Genomic DNA, 24,373 nt, shown 5'->3' with positions numbered 1-24,373 from the left:
TTGGAACCCTTAGTTTTTAATTCAGAAATACTTAACCTGACCTGCTCAATGCAATTTCCCTCTGATCTTTGTAAAAGCATTGTTAGATGTTTATAATAGTAGTTTGATCTCCAAGAATGTTACAACATTTGTAATTTTGTTACTATTAATATTATTTGTCCCTGCAACATTGTTTTGCCCACAGTTTCCTAACTTTAGCTCATTTGCTAACATTGGATTTTTTTTTTTCAGATTTTTATGATCTGTTATGTGAACCAATTAAGGTTCACATGTAGAATATACCTCTGATTGTTTAGTTTAGGGATAGATTTTGAAGGATATCCAAATCCATTTGAAAACCGGCCTATTTAATAGTATTCTCTTAATGTGTTTTTAAAACTTGGATTCTTATCTTATTTAAACCTAGTAGTGTATATTTAATAGTTATTTTCACAAATCTCATTAATTTTCTTTCACTACTTTGCCATTTTAATGAGTTAATAAGTATTAGAGGTTAGCAAAGCAGAAATAGGCATTCTTGTGGCTAGTAAAGGAGACTTTCAGTAGATTATAAACTTGAAAGCAATGCCACTTCTTTTGTCTATGCATTGTGGTCTATAGTAGATTTTTAATGAATGTTGGTTGAATTGAGCTATGAAATAAGTATTAAGATAGAAATCACAATGGGACAGTTGATTCTCCACTATTATTGATTGATACCCAAAATGTACCCTGTTATTTTAAGTGTTTTTTGTCAAATTCTCAAATATTAAATTTAAATATAAAAGAATATATATAGCATTTATTATAAAATCAAACTTTGCAGTATCAAATCCATTGTGTGATACTCATTCAGGTGTCCAGAAGTATCATCTGAATTCATTTTAAAGTATGATCCATGTTTAGAGTTTTAGTTAAGCATATCTTATGAGTTTGTGCTGTGTACCTTTCTTGGTTCTGGAGATATAAAGAAGCAAAAATAGGCCTCAAAAAGCTTACATTCTAAAGGGAGATGCTTCATATATATATATATATATATATATATATATATATATATATATATATATATATATATATATATAAAGTATGCATGTTTGACTAATATACATCAGACTGTGCCACTAATGAGAATTTTAGTTTTTCCTTTGTCTGCATTTCCTTTTTTCTTACCTTTAAACATACTGGTATTTTCAAGATGTTCGTGATAGTTCTAAGTGAAATATAGCTCTATTGAATTTACATGAAAAAGTCTTGTTACTAAAGACTCTCACCTCATTTTTCTTGAATTCTTTCAAAGATTTGGCTTGATTTCCATCTTCCTCTAGAGACTTCCCCTGTTTTCCAAACTGCTAATACCTTCCCATTCTTTCATATTCCATTTGTTTTTATGTGATAGTTGTTTCTACATTGTCTCCCCCATTAGAATGTAAGCTTTTTGAGAGCAGGGTCTGGGTTTTTTGCTTTTCTTTGTTTCCTAGTGTTTAGCATTGTACTTGGCTCATATTAAGTGGTTAATACTTGTTTGACTGACTGCCAATTAGCAGAAACTTTGAGCTTTTTGCCTAGATTAATTTATCTGTTTTTATTTTTATGTATTCATTTTTGTCATCATTCCTTTCATCTTTCATTAATAATAGGAACATTATGTATAATGGATAGAGCTCTAGCCCAGAGACAGGAAGACCTGGTTCCTGTGTCTTGATGCATACTGATTGTATGACTTTGAGCAACTTCTCAGTGGCCCAACTAATTTTTTTATTTAGTATTTATTTATTCTTATTTTGTACAAATAATGTTTTTTATACATTAATAAAATATTCTTGTTTAAGAGTAAACAAAATACCCCATCCCCCAAAAGCATAGACTCGCTTGAGTGATAAAGTAAAGGGGAGAGAAAAAAATTAAAATTAAAAAAGAATAATAGTTAATATTTGTAGGTATGGCTAGGTGGCGCAGTGGATGGAGCACCAGCCCTGGAGCCAGGAGTTCCTGAGCCCAAATCTGGCCCCGTACACCCAACAGTTACCCAGCTGTGTGACATACAAGCCACCCCAACCCCACTACCCTGCAAAAATCAAAAAAAAGAAAAAAAGACCCAAAATAAAATAAAATAATAATAATAGTAGAGGCGGCTGGGTGGTGGACAGAGCACTGGCCTTGAACCAGGGGCACCTGGGTCCAAATCCAGCCTCAGACACCCAACGATCACCCTGCTATGTGGCCCCAGGCAGGTCACCCAGCCCCCATTTGCCCTGCACCTTCTCCCCCAAAATAATAATAATAAAAAATGGGCTTCATTCTGTGTTCCAACACCATCAACTTGTCGTGGTTGGATCACATTCTTTAGGATAAGCCCATCACAAAAGTTACTTCCATATTTTTCCACCTTTGCCTTGCTGATCGCAACTCCCTCCTTTCTTGTTTCTCCACTACCATGTACTATATTTTCTCTCTCCTTTCACTGACTCTGCTGGAGGGTTGCTGAGTGGTGCAGCAGACAGATCCCTGGTCCTGGGGCCAAGAGGCTCCCTAACACCCCTTAGGCCCAGTATCCACCTGGCCCTATGAACCTGGACAGGCCTTCCAATCCCAGCCCCTTGCAAGAAGTTAAAAAGAAAATGTGTTATATCTGACCACTATCCCCCCATGGTCCATCCTCTCCTCCTTTATTCACATCCCCCCCCTTCCCCCTGTCCCCCCCTTCTTACTCCAGATGTCTATACCCCATTGAGTATATATGCTGTTTCCTCTCCTAGCCACCTCTGATGAGAGTGAAGATTCCCTCATTCCTCCTTGTCTTCCCCCCTTCCATATCATTGCAATAGCTCATTGTAATAAAGAAAAATCTTATTATATGAAATATCTTAGCCTATTCCCCTTTGCTTTTTCTTTCTCCCATTACATTTCCTTTTTTTTCTATTGACTCCATTTTTACACCATATTTTATCTTCAAATTCAGCTTTCTCCTGTGCTTCATCTATAAAAGCTCCTTCTACCTGCTCTGTTAATTGAGAAGGTTCATATGAGTATTATCAGTGTCATTTTTCTATACAGGAATACATGCAGTTCATCCTCATTAAGTCCCTCATATTTTCCCCTTCTCCAATCTCTATGCTTCACCTGAGTCCTGTATTTGAAGATTAAACCTTCTGTTCAGCTCTGGCCATTCCAACAGGAACATTTGAAATTCCCTTGGTTCATTGAAAGTCTATCTTTTCTTGGAAGAGGACATTCAGTTTTGCTGGGTAGTTGATTCTTGGTTGCATTCTAAGCTCTTTTTGCCTTCCAGTATATTATATTCCAAACCCTACGAGCTTTCAATGTAGATGCTGCTAAGTCCTGTGTGATCCTGACTGCAGCTCCATGATATTTGAATTGTGACCTTCTGGCTGCTTGTAATATTTTCTCTTTGACTTGGGAGTTCTGGAACTTGGCTATAATATTCCTGGGGGTTGTTTTTTTGGATCTCTTTCTTGGGGAGATTGGTGGATTCTCTCCATTTCTATTTTGCCCCCTGCTTCGAGGATATCAGGGCAATTTTCCCTGTAGTAATGCTTTGAAAATGATGTCAAGGCTCTTTTCCTGGTCATGACTTTCAGGTATTCCAATAATTTTTAAATTTCAGTTGTTTTTTCAGTGAGATGTTTCCCATTTTCTTCTAATTTTTCATTGTTTTGGTTTTGAAGTATTGTGTCTTGATTTCTCATAAAATCAGCAATGTCCCTCAGTTCTGTTCTTTGTCTGAAGGGTTTGTTTTCCTCAGAGAGCTTTCTTACCTCCTTTTCCATCTGGCCAATTCTGCTTTTTAAAGCATTCTTCTCCATAATTTTTTGAGCTGTTTTATCCATTTGACTTATGCTGGTTTTTAGCATGTTATTTTCTTCAGCATTTTTTTGGATTTCCTTGTTTAAGCTACTGACTTCATTTTCATGTTTTTCCTGCATCTCTCTCATTTCTTTTCGCCTGTTTTTCTTCTGTCTTCCTCATTTGATTTTCAAAGTCTTTTTTGAGCTCTGTCATAGCCTGAGCCCAATTTCTGTTTTTCTTGGAGTCTTTAGATTGCATGAGCTTGTGCTTCCTTATCTTCAGACTGAGTGTTCTGATCCTTCTTGGGCTCACAGGCAAAGTATTTCTCAGTGGTGTTCCTATTTTTCCCAGCCTGGGCCTGGTTTGGGGTGCTTCCTGAACTTTTGGGACACTCCCACAAGGGTCTCAGTGTGTGCGGCTCTATCCTCCCTCCTGGTCTGTGAATGACCATAAGCTTCCCCCTCTGCCATGGGGCCGAGGTGGGGGGGGGGCCCTGTTGTTCTATGGGGGGGCCTAGACTAGGATCAGGATCTGAATGTGGTCAGAGCCCCAGAGTCCTGTTCCAGGGGCAGAGGACAGAGCTCTGCAGTCTCTCTCTCTCTTCACTCCCCTCCCTCACCTCAATGGGCTCATGCCCTGGGGGCTCCTGCTTACTGGCTTCTGCTTCTGTTCCTGGATCTGTGCTGCCCTGGCCACTCTGAGGGCTGGGCTTCACATTCTCTCTATGACAGCCCCCCCCCCCCCCAAAGTTGTGCCCAGTGCTCCTCAGGGTGTGTAGGTCAGGAAACTCCCCCTGCTGCTATGAGCCTCAGCTCCCAGTGCCCTGGGGCTGCCTCCAGGAGGCTGAAATTCTTTTGCTCTGGCGGCTGCCTCTCTGACCCCGGGGAGCAGAGCCTTTCTGCTCTTTTCCAGGTTACCTTGAGTAGGAGAACTGCCTCACTGGGTCCCTCTGTGGGTTCTGTCTCTTAAATTTAGAGTCCTTAGTTTATAAGTTATATGAGAGACTGCCTAAGAGAAGATCCAATTCTCTCTTGCTGCCATCTTGGCTCCACCCACCCAACTAACTCTTAAGACTTGCAAAAGTTGTAGAGCAGTTCTTGATCTACATTGGTATTCCTTATGCCAATAAAAATCACAGATCAGAAAAAATTAACAATTGTAACAATAATTATATTTACATAGCGTTTTCAGGTTTGCAAAGCTCTTTTGTACACATTTCATTAGAGCTTTAGCAAGGGAAGGATGGGGTTAATAATAGTGCCTGCTTTCAGTTAATGTATCAAGCAGTTTTGCAAATCTGAAAGAGACATGATGTGAGTTATTATTAAATCCTGATGATAACCCTGTGAGGCACGTACTATAAATATTATCCTATTTTAAAGATAAGCACTCAAGATCAGAGCCGCTCATTTGCTTGTCACACAGAAATAGTATCTGAAGTATGTATGAATTACCCTTGTCTCCCTTGACTCAAAATCCAGGGCTCTTTCTACTACCCCATGTTGATTTATTATATTGTTATTTTTATGTTGAGAAAATATTTCCCCATTTCATTTTATTTTTTCCATATGGGTTCCCTTTTACCCACCCATTGACTTGCAGAATATGAAATATCCATGCTGAACCAGATGTCATGGCTCATGAAGACTGCCTCAATAGAGCTAAGAGTAACTTCTCTTAATCGACAGCGTTCTCACACTCAAAGACTACTGCACCTGTTGCTAGATGATATGCCCGTCAAACCCTACTCAGGTGAATTATGAATATGACAGTTTGTTTTATTGTATTTTTTAACTATATATTGCAGGGTAAACTATTCTTATTCTCCTAGCTATTCACAGTGTGCAGAAATATATATAAAATATATATATATATTATATATACATATTATGTATATATAATATATATATATATATATATATATATATATATATATATATATATATATGTACTCTGTACATTCTGAGGCCCCCTCTACTGAAGACTTAATGTTATCAATGTTGTAACGCATTTTGTATTTGCAATAGATAGATTGATATCACATTTTAAAACATAGACTAGGTATAATAATCACTTCTTTGACTAGAATTAGTCTTAGATAATTCCTCATTGTGACTTTCCCCATGTGGTCTCAGTATATTACTAGTCAACATAATAAATTAAATGGGAATTTTTTGGGAGTTTTGCAGAAGTCACATCTGATGAACAAAGACCAACAGACAACACAAAATCTATGATAAGATACTTAGACCAAATTTTACAACAGAGTACTGTAAACACTTTGTAAAAGAAAAAAGAAAAAGATTTACACTTCTCTGTTATAAACAGGGAGGGCTACTCTTTTTAGTTCTGTTTTTTTCTTTTGAATTTTAAGATAACTGTCTATCTAGATTGAACTACCCTATTAGTAATTTGTAAAAACCATCTCTTGGAGTTCAATTAATTACCTTGAAATAAAAGACTATATTTGATGATTAGTTCATTTTACATTGTTACTGAAGTGAATTTTTGAAATTTGAGTATTTTTTCTTCCTTTTTTAATCCTATAGCAGATAGTGAAGGAGGAATAGAAGATGAAAATAGATCTGTCAGTGGGTTCCTTCATTTTGATACTGCCACAAAAGGTAAAGCCCTTTGGAATTTTTAAAGATAATTTATTTTCTAATCATAATCTTTTCCAGAGTCATTTCAGTAAGCTAATGGGAGAATTTTTCTTAGTGTGAATAGGTAAGTTATACAAAAGGGCTGTTTGTCATCTAAATTTATAAGTAACTTGGAACTGCCAGCTCATAGGAAATGAGATGGTTAAGTATATTGAAAATATGAAAGATTGAAATAGAAATTTAAGACCATATGTCTTGGGCATTACACAGTCTTCAGCTTTTGGTCTAATATCACTTCTTAACCCTAGCACTATCACTGCATGAAATGTTTAAGAATCTAGCCATTTTCTATAAACTAAAAGAACTGGGGCTACAGTGGGTTTGCTATAATATTGGGGTCTGCATAGCTTTCTTTTGTGAAGTTGATGCATGGTTGAAACTGGCATTGGCAGCAAGAATGCAGAAAGTCTACGTGTATTGATTTAAACAGAAGTGTTAAGCAACCTGCGAAGGTCTCAGGGGTCTAATGAGTTGTATTGAGAATGGGAGATAAGAGGAAAGATTCGGGAACCATATTGTAAATTTGGGCAGTGACTAAAAATGAGAAGTACTATAGTGGGCATTATATATAGTTAGTGAGATTTATAGTAATACTACACTGAAAGGAGATATGATAGTAAAATAGCAATTAGCAAGGCTTGAGCATTTTATAAGTGGCCTGTGACATGGAATGTTAGAAATTCATACCTGATTTTAGTGTGTAATGCAAATGATGACTTGGAAAGTGGTGTCTAACTTTTCTCTGTTGCCTATCCATGGGGAAATACATATTCCAGGACCAGTTGAAATTTCTATCGGACATTGCAACCATATTACATCAAAAAATTCTGAAAGTGGGTCAGTAGCTACTGTCAGATTGGAATTTACTGAGGGGTTTAGCGTAGTAGTAGAAAGGAACCCCAAAAGACTTATGCTATAACTATTCACACTGGGGGAGAGGTTAAGGGCTACATAGTCTTCCCCCCTTGACATTTTGTGACAACTGCTTCATTAGACACATATATGCTGACTTCTGGTAAGTTGTTTAGATATGTTTTAGAGTTAGAAAAATTCTTATTCATTTAACTCTTACTAAAAATGACCTTTATACACTTAACCCCATTTGCCTTGCAAAAAAAGGCCTAAAAAAATGACCTTTATGCAGTTGTATTTTTTCTTTAACAAAATTTATTTTTTATTTATCTTTCCTAGTACGTCGAAAAATACTAAGTATTTTGGATTCAATTGACTTCAGCCAGGAGATTCCTGAGCCTTTGCAGTTGGATTTCTTTGATCGTTCTCAGATTGAACAAGTCATTGCCAATTGTGAACACAAGAATTTGAGAGGGCAGACAGTTTGCAATGTCAAGGTAAGCAGTGGTTTGACTTAGCTACCATGTCAAATTGGTTGGTCTCAGGACTTTTTCTAGTGATTATACTGATCATGCAGAAGTTTTTCTGACTCCATTTCCCATGTGTAAAATGTAGCATTACATTTGTGTGCCTTCCTTTCTCTGAATTCCTCCCCATCTCTAGTTATTTTCATAGCAGTTGATCCACCCAATTAGAATTGTGATGTGTTTGGAAGCATTTTCTCATCTATAGACAGAAGTGATGGATTTTGCCATTTTGCTGTAACTATTAAGAAGATCCACTGAACTTTGTCACTAACAGCATTCCACAGAAAAAAAACTTGGAACCACTCTTTTCACTTTATAAATTTCTCAGAATTTTGTCTTGAAATTCTATATACTTGTATATATTTGTGCTGACACATTGTCAATAGCATTCTGTAAATATGTGTATGCACCTAGAAGTCGATAGATATATTTAGTTGAACTTTTCACTACCTTTCTCCCTAGTAGAAATTAAGCTCCATGATGGTCTTGTTTTTCATCTCTTAGCACACTAGAAATAGTTGGCCCTTAATAAGTGTCCTGGTTATTGATTGGTTTTTCAATGCTAATTTATTTGTGAGTCAAAAAATAACTTTGTTTCTCCTTCCTTCCCTAAATCTCTAGCTTCTTCACAGAGTTCTTGTAGCAGAAGTTAATGCTCTTCAGGGCATGGCAGCTATAGGCCAGAGACCTTTGCTTATGGAGGTAAGATGGGTTAACTTAAATTTTAAGTGATTTAGTCTCAAACAGTGTTAAGTTTAGATGAAGAAAAGGAAAAAAGGAGTTAAAGAGGACAATTAAATGGAAAGGTTAATTTAATTTTTAATAGGTAATTTTTCACATTATAAATTTAGTGAGGTAGTCCCCTTCATAGTGTTTGATAAGTAGTAAAAAAATAGTCTATTAAATAATATGATGTAGACATGAATATTACGTAGATAGTTAAAGTAAGACATAGATTCATTTAATGGGAACTAGAAAACTAAAGAGTTTAGTTGATATTGATGATGATATTGTTAGACTTTATTGTCAGTTATGTAAAGGTTCTATTTTTATAGCCCAAGAGTCTTATTACTGAGTCACCATGGGAAATTTTAATTTAATTTAATTTAAAGGACAAAGGACAAAAATGTTTACCACTTAAACCAAAAGGTTAAATTTCAATAATATTTCTTCGATTTTTAACTTTTGAACCACTTAGCTGAATTTTATACCAGTATCTGATACATGAGAGTAAATAATTTGTGTCTGGTTTCTAACAGGACATAGATCAAGGTTTGACCTTTCTGAAGTGGCATGCTAAGTCTTCAGTAATTCATTCCTTAATAAAAAGGGTGAGGGAGAAGATGGTGGTGGTGATGGTGGTGGAGATGGTGTGACTCTTCTTCACAGACTGATGGGCATTTGGTACTAGTTGCACACATGGAGAGCTCACCAAAGGGACATATTTGTCCCACAGAAGGGACAAATGTGAAAAACATTCTCCTGATCTTTCGACTTCTCACAAGTGTAGTTGCCTAGGTGAAGAGGGAGGATGGATCTATGTTCCTTTTTATACACTTGCTTATAAAGTCCTTTCTCTAGAACCCTGCTTTACTGTGCCATGAGAAATAACCTCACATGCCACTCTTGCTATTTGTGATAGAGTTTGCTGGCCTATGGTATAGTTAGTGTTTTTGTAGGAAACAAGTATTTAAAAATTACTTATAGTATTGCAGTCTCCATAAACTTTTTGATAAATAATCATTGGAACTATGTAGATAGGGGCAAAAGAGAAAAGGGAGGCAACTTGCTTGATCAATCTGGTCACTGCAGAGGATTCTAGGGCCTACTTGGTTTGACCATGCTTGCTTACATACTAATCTATGACTTCTTTTCAATTTCTGGATCTTTAGGAAATCAGCACTATTCTGCAATATGTTGTGGGCAGAAACAAATTGTTACAGTGCCTTCATGCAAAACGGCATGCCCTAGAGTCATGGAGGCAACTGGTAGAAATTATTCTGACTGCTTGTCCTCAGGACCTTATACAGGCAGAAGATAGGCAACTGATTATTCGTGACCTTTTACAGGATGTACATGATAAGGTAATACATCTCCTTAAATACTAAAACCCTTAGTGTTTTTTCAGGTATGAATAAAGTGTGGTAATAAATAGATGTTCTCAACTTTGATGTCTTATAGGATAAGGTACATTAATTATTAAGAATTTTTCTTTGTGTGATCATATAGAACAGATTGTGCTGATCTGGACTCTTAGTTCATTATATTAAAATCTTTCTCCAGGTTTCTATTTTTTTCCTGTAGTTTTATCTGTTTTACTTTTGCAGTTGTTGAAAAGCTCATAGGACCAACCTCCAATGTATAAAGATACTCTGATCACATCTGAAGGTATTTTTGTTTTTTCTTCTATTATCTTTAAGATACTGGATGATGATGCAGCCCAAGAATTAATGCCAGTTGTGGCAGGAGCCGTGTTTACCCTGACAGCTCATTTGAGTCAGTCTGTGCGCACAGAACAGAAGCAGCTGCAACCACCACCTCTTGCCACAGTAGCAGGACCTGGAGAATCCCAGTTTGATTTGATGCTTGACACTTCTTTCACCTCACCACCTGCACCAGACTGCATGACTGTGGGGTTCGCTTCTATTGGAGATTCTTCCCTTCATATCATATTGAAGAAACTCTTAGACTTCATTTTGAAAACAGGTATTTTTTAGGTATTTTTACACATCATTTTTTATGTCAATTTGCATCTCTGGTATATTTAAGAGGATTAAACTCTGCTTTCTCTCACCAGGTGGTGGGTTCCAACGAGTGAGGACACACTTGTATGGCTCTTTGCTTTATTATTTACAGATGGCTCAGAGGCCAGATGAACCAGATACTTTAGAAGCAGGTAAAATAATTTTGAATCCTGATTTTGTTTTTCTTTTTCAGAACAATTTCTTAACTTTATTTTAAAATATATGGGGGGGGTTGGTTAGGTGGCGCAGTGGATAAAGCACCGGCCCTGGAGTCAGGAGTGCCTGGGTTCAAATCCAGTCTCAGGCACTAAATAATTACCTAGCTGTGGTCTTGGGCAAGCCACTTAACCCCATTTGCCTTGCAAAAACCTAAAATATATCTATCTATATCTATATCTATCTATCTATCTATCTCTCTATTTGGGGGATTGCTAGGTGGCACAGTGGATAGAACACTGGCCCTGGAGTAAGGAGTGCCTGAGTTCAAATCTGGCCTCAGACACTTATAAATTAATAAGCTGTGTGGCCTTGGGCAAGCCACTTAACCCCATTTACCTTGCAAAAACTAAAAAAAACCCCAAGAAGACAAAGTATATTAGGGAAACATTTCATATTTGTCATATATAACAGAAGAATCAACACAGAAGAGAAAAAAACATGAAAAGGAATAAAATACAAAATAAATTTTTAAGAAGTGAAAATAGCATATTTTGGTCTGCTTCCAGACTTCATAGTTCTTTCTCTATATGTGGATGGTATTTCCATCACAAGTCTTTTAGAATTGTCTTTGATTATTGTACTGCTGAAGAGATTTCAGTCAATCATAGTTGATCATCATACAGTGTTCTCCTGGTTCTGCTTACTTCACGTTCATGTAAGTCTTTACAGATTTTTCTGAAGTCCACCAGCTCATTATGCCTATAGAATAATAGTATTCTATCACATTCATATATAAAATTTGTTCAGCTATTTCCCCATTGGTGGACATCACCCCAATTTCCAATTCTTTGCCACTAGGAAAAAAGCTGCTATAAATATTTTTGTACATGTGGGTCTTTTCTTTGCAATATAGACCTAGTAGTATAGTAGTATAGTAGTAGTATTGCTGGGTCAAAGGATATGCACAGTTTTATACCCCTCTGGACATAGTTTCAAATTGCTCTCCAGAAAAGTTGGATTGATTCACAACTCCATCTTCAATGCATCAATGTCCCAGTTTTCCCATATCTCTGCCAACATTGATTATTCTTTTTTTTTGTCATATTGTTAGGTGTGAGGTGGTACCTCAGAATTATTTTGCATTTCTCCAATCAATAATGTTAGAGCATTTTTTTATATGACTGTAGATATTTCTTCATCTGAAAACTTCCTGATGAATAGGACATTTTCCAATTTAAAAAATGTATATTCCTTTCTGTTGTGTTTTTCAGGCTGTTTTAATATATGGCATTGCTTCTAACAATATATATTTCCCTGGCATTGCTTTCTTAGGGTTTATGTCCATTTTTTTCCCCTTTTTTGTTAGGTTTTTGCAAGGCAAATGGGGTTAAGTGGCTTGCCCAAGGCCACACAGCTAGGTAATTATTAAATGTCTGAGACCGGATTTGAACCCAGGTACTCCTAGTTAAGTTTCTTTTAAAGTCTGTAGTAGTTTCCTCAAGGTATGGGACCACTAAATTTACTCTTCTGAGAAAATATTAACTGTTTACAAATGTGTCAAATGTTTCTATTCACATGAATGGCTTTATATTTTAATTTACATTTAACATGAAGAAAACTGTTTTTAGAGGAAATTAAATTGTTAGGTGGCTCAGTGGATAGAATACCAGACCTGAAGTCAGGAAGACTCATTTTTTTTTTAGCTCTTTTTTTTTTTTTTGCAAGGCAATTGTGGTTAAGTGGCTTGCCCAAGGCCACACAGCTAGGTAATTATTAAGTGTCTGAGACTGGATTTGAACCCAGGTAGTCCTGACTCCAAGGCCGGTGCTTTATCCATTATGCTACCTAGCTGCCTCAAGACTCATATTTTTGAGCTCAAATCTGCTCTTTGATTGTTACTAGCTATGTGACCCTGGGTAAGTCCCTTAACCCTATGTGCTTTAGTTTTCTTATCTGTAAAATGAACTGCAGATGGAAATGGCAAACCACTCCACTATCTTTGCCAAGAAAACTTTAAATGAATAACTTGACTGAAATGAATGAATAAAAGTAGCAACAACAAAGTAGCATTGACATGCAAAATAGAATAAAGATTTATGTAAAGGAAAACAATTTGAGACTGTTTTAGAGATCTTCATGAGTTTGCCTTTTTTTTAGCTTTCTTTTTATTGTATTGTTTAATGATCATTAAAAAGAACATTTCCTTATCTGAAGTAGGAACAGAAGAATAAGCTCATTATTTGAAATTTCAATCTCTATTATGAACAGATTGCCTTTAAAAATATTGTAAATTTAGTGTGCTGGTTTCAAAGCTACCCATGTCAATTTACCTTTTAAAATCTTTTTGTTTTACAGAATGGAAAAGATGTGGTTCATTGAACAGAAATTTTAAGTTAGAAAGTAGTGTTGCAGTAAAGAGCTGGATTTGGAATCTGAGGATCTCATTTTAAATTATAGTTATCCTAAATACCACCTTTGTGAACTTGGTTAAGTTACTTCCCCTTTCCAAGTCTCAATATCTTTATTGTAAAATTAGAAGGTTGGACTAGATGCTAAAAGTTTCTTCAAGCTCAAAGTCTATGTTTCTACAATAATATGTGTTATCTATTTCTCCCCTTGCATTGTTTTTAATAGCCATGCTCTCTGAAAAAATAAGTCTCTACATATTCTATCTTTCATGCTTAATGTTACCTTTGAGGCTAAATCCCATTAATCAGATATGTTTGTTTTCTAGATAATCTCATTACGAACCATTAATAATAATAATTCATTAATAATCTCTTAACAGATAGTGATCATATTATAAATTGCATATGGGTAATTTCCCTACTGTAAAATGGTATCCTTAAAGTTTGTTTTCAAATTGATTGCCTGGACCTCACAATCTTTTTTCCAGTGGACTCAATGTTATAAGTAGTGATTAGCTTTCAAGGTCAGTCCACACAACCCAAATGAGTCTTTAATGTTTTCCTTTATATATGTTATGCTTGCTATATGAACTTATTCTGTTTAGCCCTTGAAGAAGCCTTAGAGTTCATTCAAATTTTTCATTTTTTTTTAGAAAGTTTTTATTTATTTTGAATCATATCCTTAAGGAAGAAAAATAAAGTATAAGAGATAGCAAAATTACATACTAAGATAATTGTTTTTTTTTTTTTAAGGTCATAGTCTTTGGTCTTCAAACTCCACAATTCTTTCTTTGCATACAGATGGTCTTTTCCATCACAGATACCCCGAAATTGTCCCTGATTGTTGCACTGATAGAATGTGCAAGTCCATGAAGTCAACCATCTCATTTTACAGAGAAGAAAACTGAGACCTAGAGAAGTCACTTTTCCCAGTATCACATAATAAAACAATGCAGCCAGAATGCTAAATCCAGTACATTTTTTACCACTTATCACTGCCATGTAATATTATTTCTTTAAAAATTGCATTCTGTAATACATCTCTCCCCGTGTTTAGAGAAGAGCCTCCTTGATCGAACAAAGGCTGAAGAGAAAATGGTAGATTATACCAATATAAGAGATGTTACATATAGAAGTCATCCTTCACATTTTCCAAATTGGGTCACAGAGGCAGTTTTTTCTAATGATAATTTGGTATTTTAGATTCCAACTTCCTTGCTGCCTATTTTAATAAATGATGATTTTAATTGGAAATTGTAATCCCTAGGTTATGATATCCTCGAATTCTAATGAATCTTAAAATTATCTTTAAACATAAAGTTTTAAGAAGAAATTTTAAAAAATGGATTATAGTAACAGGTTTTACAAAATTTTAAATAAGTTATTCCAGGCAATTTTTGGAGGGTCATAAGAAAAATTCCACAGGTCTGACTGGGAGAGTTGGATGTATTATGACTGAATGCAAGAGAGGGTAGTTAACACCGTGACCTTGAATTTCTAGGTTATACTAGATTTTTCTAACTCATTTTGGTTCCTCTAAAAGTAATTAGTATCCTTTTACTAAATTTACTGTAATCTCAGGGGATGCTTATGGGATGTAGTGTTCTCTGGAATTGGTTGCTGTAGACTCATTGCTTAGACTTTTGAAAATGATGAAAATTTTACATTGTTGTATAGAAAATATATTCATTAAATTGTTTTGTCCTTTTTGCAAAAGTTTAATTTTTCCATTTCCTTACTGTTTTAGCCAAGAAGACCATGTGGGAACGGCTAACAGCACCTGAAGATGCTTTTAGTAAATTGCAGCGAGAAAACATAGCTATTATTGAAAGTTATGGAGCAGCCCTCATGGAAGTAGTTTGTCGAGATGCCTGTGATGGTCATGAGATTGGAAGAGTAAATTAAGCCATATTTTTTTATCTTAAATAATAAATTTAGTTGCTTAGATATAAATAATAACAATTTCTAAAAAATTGCAATATTATTTTCTGGATTATTATAAAGTTATGATTATGTGGTATGATTGGGAAGTTGTATTCTGATTAATGGAGAGTTACTATATGTTTTGCCAATTTTCAGTTAATTAGAACATATAAATATGTATATTATGTATGTGTGTACATACATATTTATATGAAAACTATGGTGAGCAAAATTCATTGTAACCATTGGTTCAAAAGGTACTTCTGTCCAAGAGGATCATTATGAATAGTAAAAGCATAAAGTATTGCTTTAATATATTTTTCTGCTTTCCAGGATGTAATGAACTAGTAGAATTTTTTTGGGGGGTATTCTAGACCTGTTTTTCCCTGGGAGCGACCTTTTTTAAAAAACAGAATTTCATATTCTGCTGAGATTGATTTAGTACTACCATTTTGTTGACAGATTGAATTTGAAATTTTACATAAAGTTTCTCATTTTCACATAGCAAATTATGATTCCCAAATTTGAAACTTAGGAAGATCCCGAATGATACAAGGAAATATTCATCAGGTTTTAAATTTTTTTTTAAAAGAATAAATTTTATTTTCAACAATTTCCTACTATTAAAAACCATGTAATATTTACTTATTAAAAATTTTATGAATCATTCTTATGTTTTTTGATTTATTCTTTCCTCAGATGTTGGCCTTGGCATTGCTTGACCGGATTGTTTCTGTAGATAAACAACAGCAGTGGCTCTTGTATCTCTCCAATAGCGGTTACTTAAAGGTGCTTGTGGACAGCCTTGTGGAAGATGACCACACACTGCAGAGCTTGCTTACTCCTCAACCTCCTCTTTTGAAAGCTCTCTATACTTATGAATCCAAAATGGTAAGGAAGCTCGGGGATAACACTTAATTTCTTTTTTTAAATTTTTTTATTTTAAAGATTTTATTTATTTTGAGTTTTATTTTGAGTTTTACAATTTTCCCCCTAATCTTACTTCCCTCCCCCAACCCCTCACAGAAGGCAATTTTCAAATCTTTACATTGTTTCCATGGTATACATTGATCCAAATTGAATGTGATGAGAAAGAAATTATATCCTTGAGGAAAAAAACGTAAAGTATAAGAGATAGCAAAATTACATAATAAGATAAGTGATGAGAGAGAAATCATGTCCTTGAGGAAGAAAAATAAAGTTTAAGAAATAGTAAGATTACATACTTAGATACCAATTATTTTTTCTAAATTAAAGGTCCTTGGTCTTTGTTCAGACTCCTCAATTCTTTCTCTGGATACAGATGATATTCTCCATTGCAGAGAGCCCCAAATTGTCCCTGATTATTGAACTGATGAAATAAGCAAGTCCATCAAGGTTGATCATCGCCCCCATGTTGCTGTTAGGTTGTTTAAATGTTGTTCTGATTCTGCTCATCTCCCTCAGCATCAGTTTATGCACATCCCTCCAGGCTTCCCCTAATTCCCATCCCTCCTGGTTTCTAACAGAACAATAGGAAACCAATTAGTTTGATTCAGCCAGTAGGAAAGAATTACAGTTCTATGCATAGGGTTTACAAACCTTCTAAAGATAACTCAGGATTATATGTCTTCAATGTTATTTTCCATCGTATGCGTTATAGATATCACCAAGTTTGGGGTTATAGTATTTAAAGATGATAGGGACTTTGGGAAATTATTTAGTTTAACTCATTATTTTGCTAAAATTAAAGCTAAGGGTTTCTGACTCTAAATCCAATGCTATTTTTTAATGTGTTCAGGATGGTTATATAGTGGAAATTTATTATTTTGGTGTTAAAAGGCAGAGTTTGCATGTTCTGATTAGAATTAGTTGGGTAATGCCCCTGCTGGACTGGTGTAAAAACTTGATTCATTTCTTTGATCCTATTGGCTTGGTTCAAATCCCAAATCAAAGGCCTGTTTCTGATTCTGATTACACAAAAATAGTATACAACATTGAGTGGCAACATAGGCATCCCAGAGCTAGGCACTCATGGAAGAGTACCAACCCCACTTGATTTTCTTAGAATTTTCCATTATTCAAAGTTTTAATCTTTGAGACAATCTGATTTTGTGAGAGAATAATCTGATATGACTTTGACCAATTCTTGTGATTGATTAACTCCTCATGGCATGATCATCACACTTGTGTTTGTTTCCGTCCCACCCCGTACCACCCACCAGGTGCTTATTCAATTTTTCTACCTTGTTAGGCATTCTTGACCAGAGTGGCCAAAATACAACAGGGAGCATTAGAGCTGCTGAAATCTGGTGTGATTGTGAGGCTGGCGCAGTGCCAAGTTTATGATATGCGTCCAGAAGTAGATCATCAGGGGTGAGTATCAGTATAGTGGGAGCCAGTGTCAGTACTTTTTTCAGTTGGAGGATATTGTGTCATTTTTCTCTCCTTACTTTTAGGACAAGAGTCAATCTGCTAGTGAAAATTAAATTTTTCTGGCCTTTTGCGTTTAAGAGCTATTATATTATACTTAGCTATACTCAGTTTTGAGAAAGATAAGGTCATATTTTAGATAAATTTTGTTATGCGCTATACCAACAGAAGTTATTGGAGATCAGATTTGTCCATATAGAATTCCTTATTCTAGATATTATTGAATTCTGTATGTAATTAGTAACAAGTTACACTATTTAAAACCATGTACTCCTGCATTTATCTTCTATCCTTCCTCACTGAAATGAATTTGTAGTAGGGAAGTGATTATGGTTTTAGATTTGGTGTTATTACTGGGTTATAAGATATGTCCTTAGGTCATTATTATCAATAGTAAATGGTGATGTAATGTATGTATAATTTTTATATAAATTATTTTCTGATGATGGAAATAAATACATCATTTTTTTATTTTAAGGGAAAATGCCTAATCTTCAACCTTAACATTTTAATTTGAAATAGTAACCAAATTCTCAGCAGAAACACGATTGTTGCATCACAGCTTGAACTGAAGAGTAGAAGAGAACTAGTTAGTAGTATTCACTATTTTTACCCCTATTTAGTTGCTTCTTTTACTATACTTGGTTCCATACTCAGATTAGGTGATCTGTCATTCTCATTAGAAAAAGTCTTTGCATTGTCCTAGACTTTAATAATTTAGCCAAACTTTTCTGCTCCAGGCTGAAAACTAAAAAGAGAAAGAGAATCATAATCTTACTCATTTTATTATATCACCTTTTAAGTGCTTTGGCACTGTTTCTAACTCCCATAGTCATGTACTTCCCATTTCTGTTTAGCAGTGGACTAGAGCAGTCTTTTCATTTATTCTTTGGCACTATGCTCTTTAATTATTTAGCAGCATTAAATGATGTTTGTTTTCTAGTGGTTCTTTCTGTAAGCATTGTTGTGGTCATTGTATATGAAGCAGCTCAGGGGAGAAAGGACTGGACTTCGAATCAAGGAAACCTGAGTTCAGATTTGACCTCAGAAACATTGTGTATGACCTGGGCAAGTTTAGTTAATCTATGTTTACCATAATCAGCTGGAGAAGGAAGTGGAAAAGTATTCTAGTAATTTTGCCAAGTTTTTGGTTTTAAAAGAGTTGGACATAATGAAAAACAGCAATAGTGATTATGAATTTTGTCTTCTTGGTTCTCTTAATTTGCTTCATTAGAATGTTTTTGTTTCTCTGCATTCATTATATTATTCATATTTAAGCTCTTTTACTTTTTCTCTCTCTCCTATTCTTTTAAACACATCCTTTATAATAGTTTTTTAAAAGTTTTGCTTTTTTATTTTTAAAAATTTTTATTTAATTTAAACTTAAATACAAAATGAGAAAAGGAAAAATAACTTTTCCATGTATACAGCAGGATATAAGGGAGGATTCAAAATAAAACAATAAATTTTCATTTCACAAAAACCTGGGTAATAAATTTTAAACATTTTCAAAACAACTTAGCTTATCTGTGCTTTCTTTACAGATTTTCTTATGTTCTCTGCTGTGTTCTTTTTATTTTTCCCTTCCTCCCCAGTCCCCAACCTATTGAAGGCTACTATTAAACTTTTGTATATATAAAGTTTTAAACACACACACACACACACACACACACACACACACACACATACTTATCTCTATACATATGCAGATATATGTAAAACTATACTTTGCATATTTTTATTTATCAGTTCTTTCTCTGGAGGTACACGATAGCATCTTCCTTCTTAGGTCCTTGTCTTTCAACATTTAAAAAAAATCAACCATTTTCTGTGTTCTATTAGTTTTGGTTTTGTTTTGTTTTTAGTTTTTTTGCAAGGCAATGGGGTTAAAGTGACTTGCCCAAGGTCATACAGCAACGTAATTATTAAGTGTCTGAGACCGGATTTGAACTCAGGTCTCCTGACTCCAGGGCTGGTACTCTATCTACTGAACCACCTAGTCACCCCTCTGTGTTCTATTACAATCACATCCTGTCTGAGAGATTGTCTTTGAAAGATTTTTCAAACTTTTCTGCTTTCTCTCTGATCTTCTTAGAGAACTTACAATTAAATGTGACTACACAGCTATATTTCTCAAGTTATTTGTCTAATTTATCTGACTTTATTTGTATAAAAATTATTTTATATTTATGTTCAGGTAGTTCCTGTGTCTTGTTGTGGCAGGTATAATCTGTTTACTCATTTTAAATGATCTGAATGGATATGGAATATTGGTTGGCCCTATTTTTTCTTTTAATTAAATCTATTTTGGCTTTTAACTGATTTTCATGATTTCTGTACCTGTTTTTTTTGCATATTAAATTCTACAGCCCTTTAACTCCGTATTTCTCATTTTTATTGTTTACTAAAATCAATATATTGTTCAGTTCAGATTTTTAAACCATTCTATTTCCATTTTATAGATAAATAGATAAATAGATAAATTTGTTTCATTCACATTCAAAGTTACAAATTACTTGTGTATTTTCCTGTTTCCTATTTTTCACTACCCACCCTATTTACCACTATCCCTTCTCACCCTCCGATTTACTTCCACCAGCTTCCTTGCTTTCCTATTCTTAAATATACCAACTCCTCTATAAATCATTTATACTCTTCTAAAAGAAGTAGATTTCTTTTTAAATTTAAGAAACTTTTATACCCTTCTAGGTATATATTGTTCCTCACTTGCTTCTTCAGGAGCAATTCTTCCTTTTATGCTTCATTTTATGATATTCTTTTTCATCTCCCCTACCTAGTTTTATCTTTTTAAAATCATCCATTTATATACAGTTCAGCCTTTCAGACTACCTCAATTAATGATGGTCATAAGAGTACTGATATTATTCTTATATTTGAGAAGTAGTGAATTTGACATTTTTGAATCGAATAATCTGCCTTTAATGTTTACCTATAGTATGTTAAATTTTCCTTAAAGTCTTTAGTTAAATGTCATTAGATTATACTTGACTTTTCGGGTAAATTATTTGGTTGTAATCCTGGTCTATGAAATATAGCATTCCAAGATGTAAAGTCCTTCTTTGTAGAGACTGTCAAGTCTTGGGTAATCCTGATTGTAGTTTTATGATTGTTTTTTCTTGTTGTGATGTTTTATCCATAACCTGGGAGCTTTTTTTTCTCTATTTCTACTCTGCTTTCTTATTTTAGAATGTCTGGGCAATTTTCCTTAATTTCTTGTAATATTTTATCAAGATTTTTTTTTTAGTCATAATTTTCAAATAGTCCAACAGCTCTTAATATTGTCTCCTCTCAAATTGTTGTCCATATAGTTGTTTTTTGATGACATGCTTTACATTCTCTTCCTAATTTTTCATTCTTTTGGTTTTGTTTTATTATTTATTGATGTCTTATAACATCTGTTGCTTTTCCTTGCCCAATTCTAGTTTTCAAGGAATCAGTTTTCCTTAAGTTCCTTTTCAGTTGACTTTTCATGATTTTCTTGAATTGTTCTTTTAAAAGATTTTATTTATTTTGAGTTTTACAATTTTTCCCCTAATTTTACTTCCCTCCCTCCACCTCCCACAGAAGGCAATTTGTTAGTCTTTACATTGTTTCCCTGGTATACATTGATCTAAATTAAGTGTGATGGAAATCATATCCTTAAGGAAGAAACATAAAGTATAAGAGATAGCAAGATCAGACAATAAGATATCAGTTTTTTTCCCCTAAATTTAAGGTAATAGTCCTTGGTCTTTGTTCAAACTCTGCAATTCTTTCTCTGGATACAGATGGTATTCTCCATTGCAGACAGCCCCAAATTGTCCCTGATTGTCACACTGATGGAATGAGCAAGGTTGATCATTGCCCTCATGTTGTTAGGGTGTACAATGTTTTTTTGGTTCTGCTCATCTCACTCAGCATCAGTCCATGCAAATTCCTCCAGGCTTCCCTGAATTCCCATTCCTCCTGGTTTTTAATAGAACAATAGTGTTCCATGACATACATATATCATAGTTTGCTAAGCCATTCCCCAATTGAAGGACATTTACTTAATTTCCAATTCTTTGCCACCACAAGCAGGGCTGCTATGAATATTTTTGTACAAGTGATGTTTTTTACCCTTTTTCATCATCTCTTCAGGGTATAGACCCAGTAGTGATATTGCTGGATCAAAGGGTGAATTGTTCTTTTTTCTAATTTTTCCTTCATCTTTCTTATTTGATTTTTGAAATCTTTTTAGTTTTTCACAGATTACTTTTTGAGTTCGTGACCAGTTGATGTTTCTCATTGAAAAAGTAGCTTTTTTAGCTCTACAATCTTCCTTTGAGTATTTCTCTTTTTTCCATAGTTGCTATAGTTCTTCTCCTTTACTTACTCATTTTTATTTCGTATATTTTAATTTTAACAGCTTTTTATTATATCAAGTTCTAGTACTAAGGTTTACGGAGTGATCCCCCAGGTCTCAAGTCCTTCTTAGTACTATTTTCTGAGTTCTGTTCCAAGGTCTAACCTTGAACTCTCTTCTCTACTCCTTAGCCACAGGTCCTCAGCTCCCTGTAGTCCTTCCAAGTGGTTGCAAACTTCAGTTGTTATCTTTGCCTGGAAGTGAAACCTGGAACTCTGTTCTCCTGCAAGTGCCACAGCCTCTTTAATTCTGTACTCACCAGGTCTGTCCCAGCTTCTCCTCCCTGCATCTGTTGGCCAGGACTGCATCCCTATTCTGTACAACTGTGCTTGACATCCCTTTATACTGGTCAGTGCTGAGACCCCCACACTGTCCTTTTAGGTGAATGTATCTGAGGTTTAGATTTAAGACTGTCTTCCCAATTTGGCTGCCCCCAGGGCTTTTTGTTTGTTGATTCTGAGGAGTTGACCTGGGGGGTGTTTGTATTTCATTTTAGCCAAATTTCTATTCTGCAAATCTAATCTTTCCTGGTGTACTCTCCTTTTGTTTTAGGATGAACAATTGCTTTAAAAATAAAATTTTATTTATTTTTATGGTTCTTCATTCACTTTGAAGGCAATGTTCTGATTTTTTCCAAGGAAATTTGGGAACTTGGAGTTATCTGATATACTCTGTCATCTTGCCTGAACTTCTAAAGTGGTCTTTGCAGCAAGCAACTGGGAAAGAAATAGCTTAGCAGAGAATCATAATTTTGTTTGATATATTTGAAGGTTTGTCTGAAGGAGAGAGATTATGCAGGTTCTTCTTGGTCCCAGAGGAGAGAACTAGAATCTGTGGGTAAAGCAGTATAATAATTGACATTTTAGAATAATTTTAGGAAGAATTTACTCACTGTTAGAGCTGTTCCAAGATAGAATTGTATGCTTTCTGTAGCAGTGAGTTTTCCCCTTCATTGAACCAGTGGTAGCGGGATGATCCACCTTTTTTGGGATATTTATCAAGATTTAGACTTCAGGTTGAAGTTAGACAAGATAACCTTGATCTTGCTCTTCCTAAAGCTGTGATTTAAAGTGGAAACATTAGGAGATTTTTAGAGTATGGTTCTATTTGAGATAGTATTATTTCCTAGGCCTTAAGAAATAGTTAATTTTAGTTACTATTTAATGAAGATAACTGAGTAAGCATCAGCAATAAGAAAATATATATAAAGTATATTAGAGGAATGTTTTCTTTTATATTGAAAATATCAAGATGAAAAGAAACATTATGTGAGTAAATATTTCAGTTGGGTTTTTTTTAAAGTTTTGTTAACACTGGAGTTTTTTCTTTATCCTGATATTACACAGTGAATCCTTTAAGGTATAATGTTGGGTAAATGTAACACTTGTATTAAGTGTTATATTATTTTAGGGTTTAACCTATAGTAAAAAAAAATGCTTTTTTTAAAAAAAATAGATGCATATACATTTACAGTTCTATTTAAACTGCTATTGAGCTAAATACATCAAAAATGTAGAATCAATACCTATATAATTGAAAATTTCAGAGTATGGTAGAAAATATGACAATTGGGCAATTGGAGCATAACAATCAGACAAACCAACCAAAAACAAGCCTAAGTAATTCAGAACTTTTATACTAGAATAAGATGAATTATAATTTGTTTTCTCTAGAATATGATAGAATAGCAAAGATACAGATAGGATTAACCCATATATTGAACCCAAATAATTGAGAACTGTATGAATAACTGAAAAATAATTCATTTAAAAATCTAATGAGCTTGGAGATTTAGAGAAGTATGAAACTGATATGATTTATTCATCAATTAGATTCAACTGAGTCTCATTATAAAATTGTCCCCTGAGCATGGGAAGTGGTAGAAAAGACCATGCCTTAGGGCTGTAACTGGCTGTTGCTATTCTAGTAACTAAACCTACTTAAATGATATTCAAATCCCACTGCATAGTAAAGTGTGTTATAGTCTGTAAGTATACTTTTTGATTCTATATTAATCCCTTCTCCAATATAGAGTCCTTGTATAAAACAACTTACTTGCAAGTTATTTGATTCTGTATAATAATGAGTAAAGTTTGCAATATTTCTTTAAAATATTGATTTGATCATTCATTTACAACCATCTTATTAATGGTTCAGAATTTTCTTAATTAACATTTAATTGCTTCATAGTGTTTCTGATTATTGCTGGCTCCTTTGTCTTCATGTTATTGTTGAAAGAGCCAGTGCTGCCTGATGGGGGAAGGGAGGAGTTGCAACTGCTCAAATTAGAGATAAGAAAAGAAAACAAAATTCAAGGTTTGGACAGCTAGGTGACACACTTGCCTCAGACACTTAATAATTACCTAGCCGTGTGACCTTAGGCAGATCATTTAACCCCATTGCCTTGCAAAAAACAAACCAAAAAATCTCAAGACTATCTGTTGATATAGGCTAATGGAACAGAATCTTCCCTGATTTTATTCAATAACAGAGC

General features: G+C 34.5%; 1 protein-coding gene and 1 long non-coding RNA gene across 6 annotated transcripts in view; one reads left to right on the top strand and one right to left on the bottom strand.

The window, feature by feature from the left end:
* The window catches only part of LOC141492903 (uncharacterized), a 65,097-nt gene that overhangs the window by 7,835 nt on the left and 32,889 nt on the right, over window positions 1-24,373 (bottom strand). For 2 of the 4 annotated variants that reach the window (XR_012470071.1, XR_012470073.1), the window contains one exon: window positions 16,033-22,937. This is a non-coding gene — a long non-coding RNA (uncharacterized LOC141492903). Of the gene's footprint in view, window positions 1-16,032; window positions 22,938-24,373 lie in introns of those variants that run through there. The other 2 variants (XR_012470074.1, XR_012470072.1) reach the window with 2 other exon arrangements.
* The window catches only part of NUP205 (nucleoporin 205), a 95,276-nt gene that overhangs the window by 45,049 nt on the left and 25,854 nt on the right, over window positions 1-24,373 (top strand). The window contains exons 24-33 of one of the 2 annotated variants that reach the window (XM_074193612.1): window positions 5,389-5,538; window positions 6,339-6,410; window positions 7,641-7,798; window positions 8,450-8,530; window positions 9,721-9,912; window positions 10,249-10,534; window positions 10,626-10,724; window positions 14,887-15,035; window positions 15,762-15,953; window positions 17,296-17,417. In XM_074193612.1, coding sequence (XP_074049713.1) covers window positions 5,389-5,538; window positions 6,339-6,410; window positions 7,641-7,798; window positions 8,450-8,530; window positions 9,721-9,912; window positions 10,249-10,534; window positions 10,626-10,724; window positions 14,887-15,035; window positions 15,762-15,953; window positions 17,296-17,417 — 1,501 coding nt within the window. Of the gene's footprint in view, window positions 1-5,388; window positions 5,539-6,335; window positions 6,411-7,640; window positions 7,799-8,449; window positions 8,531-9,720; window positions 9,913-10,248; window positions 10,535-10,625; window positions 10,725-14,886; window positions 15,036-15,761; window positions 15,954-17,295; window positions 17,418-24,373 lie in introns of both variants that reach the window. The other variant, XM_074193611.1, reaches the window with a different exon arrangement.

Source organism: Macrotis lagotis, chromosome 7 (genome assembly GCF_037893015.1).
Source record: "Macrotis lagotis isolate mMagLag1 chromosome 7, bilby.v1.9.chrom.fasta, whole genome shotgun sequence".
NCBI lineage: Eukaryota > Metazoa > Chordata > Mammalia > Peramelemorphia > Peramelidae > Macrotis > Macrotis lagotis.
The sequence above is the reverse complement of the archived record's forward strand: the minus strand, read 5'-3'. Positions and strand labels throughout refer to the sequence as shown.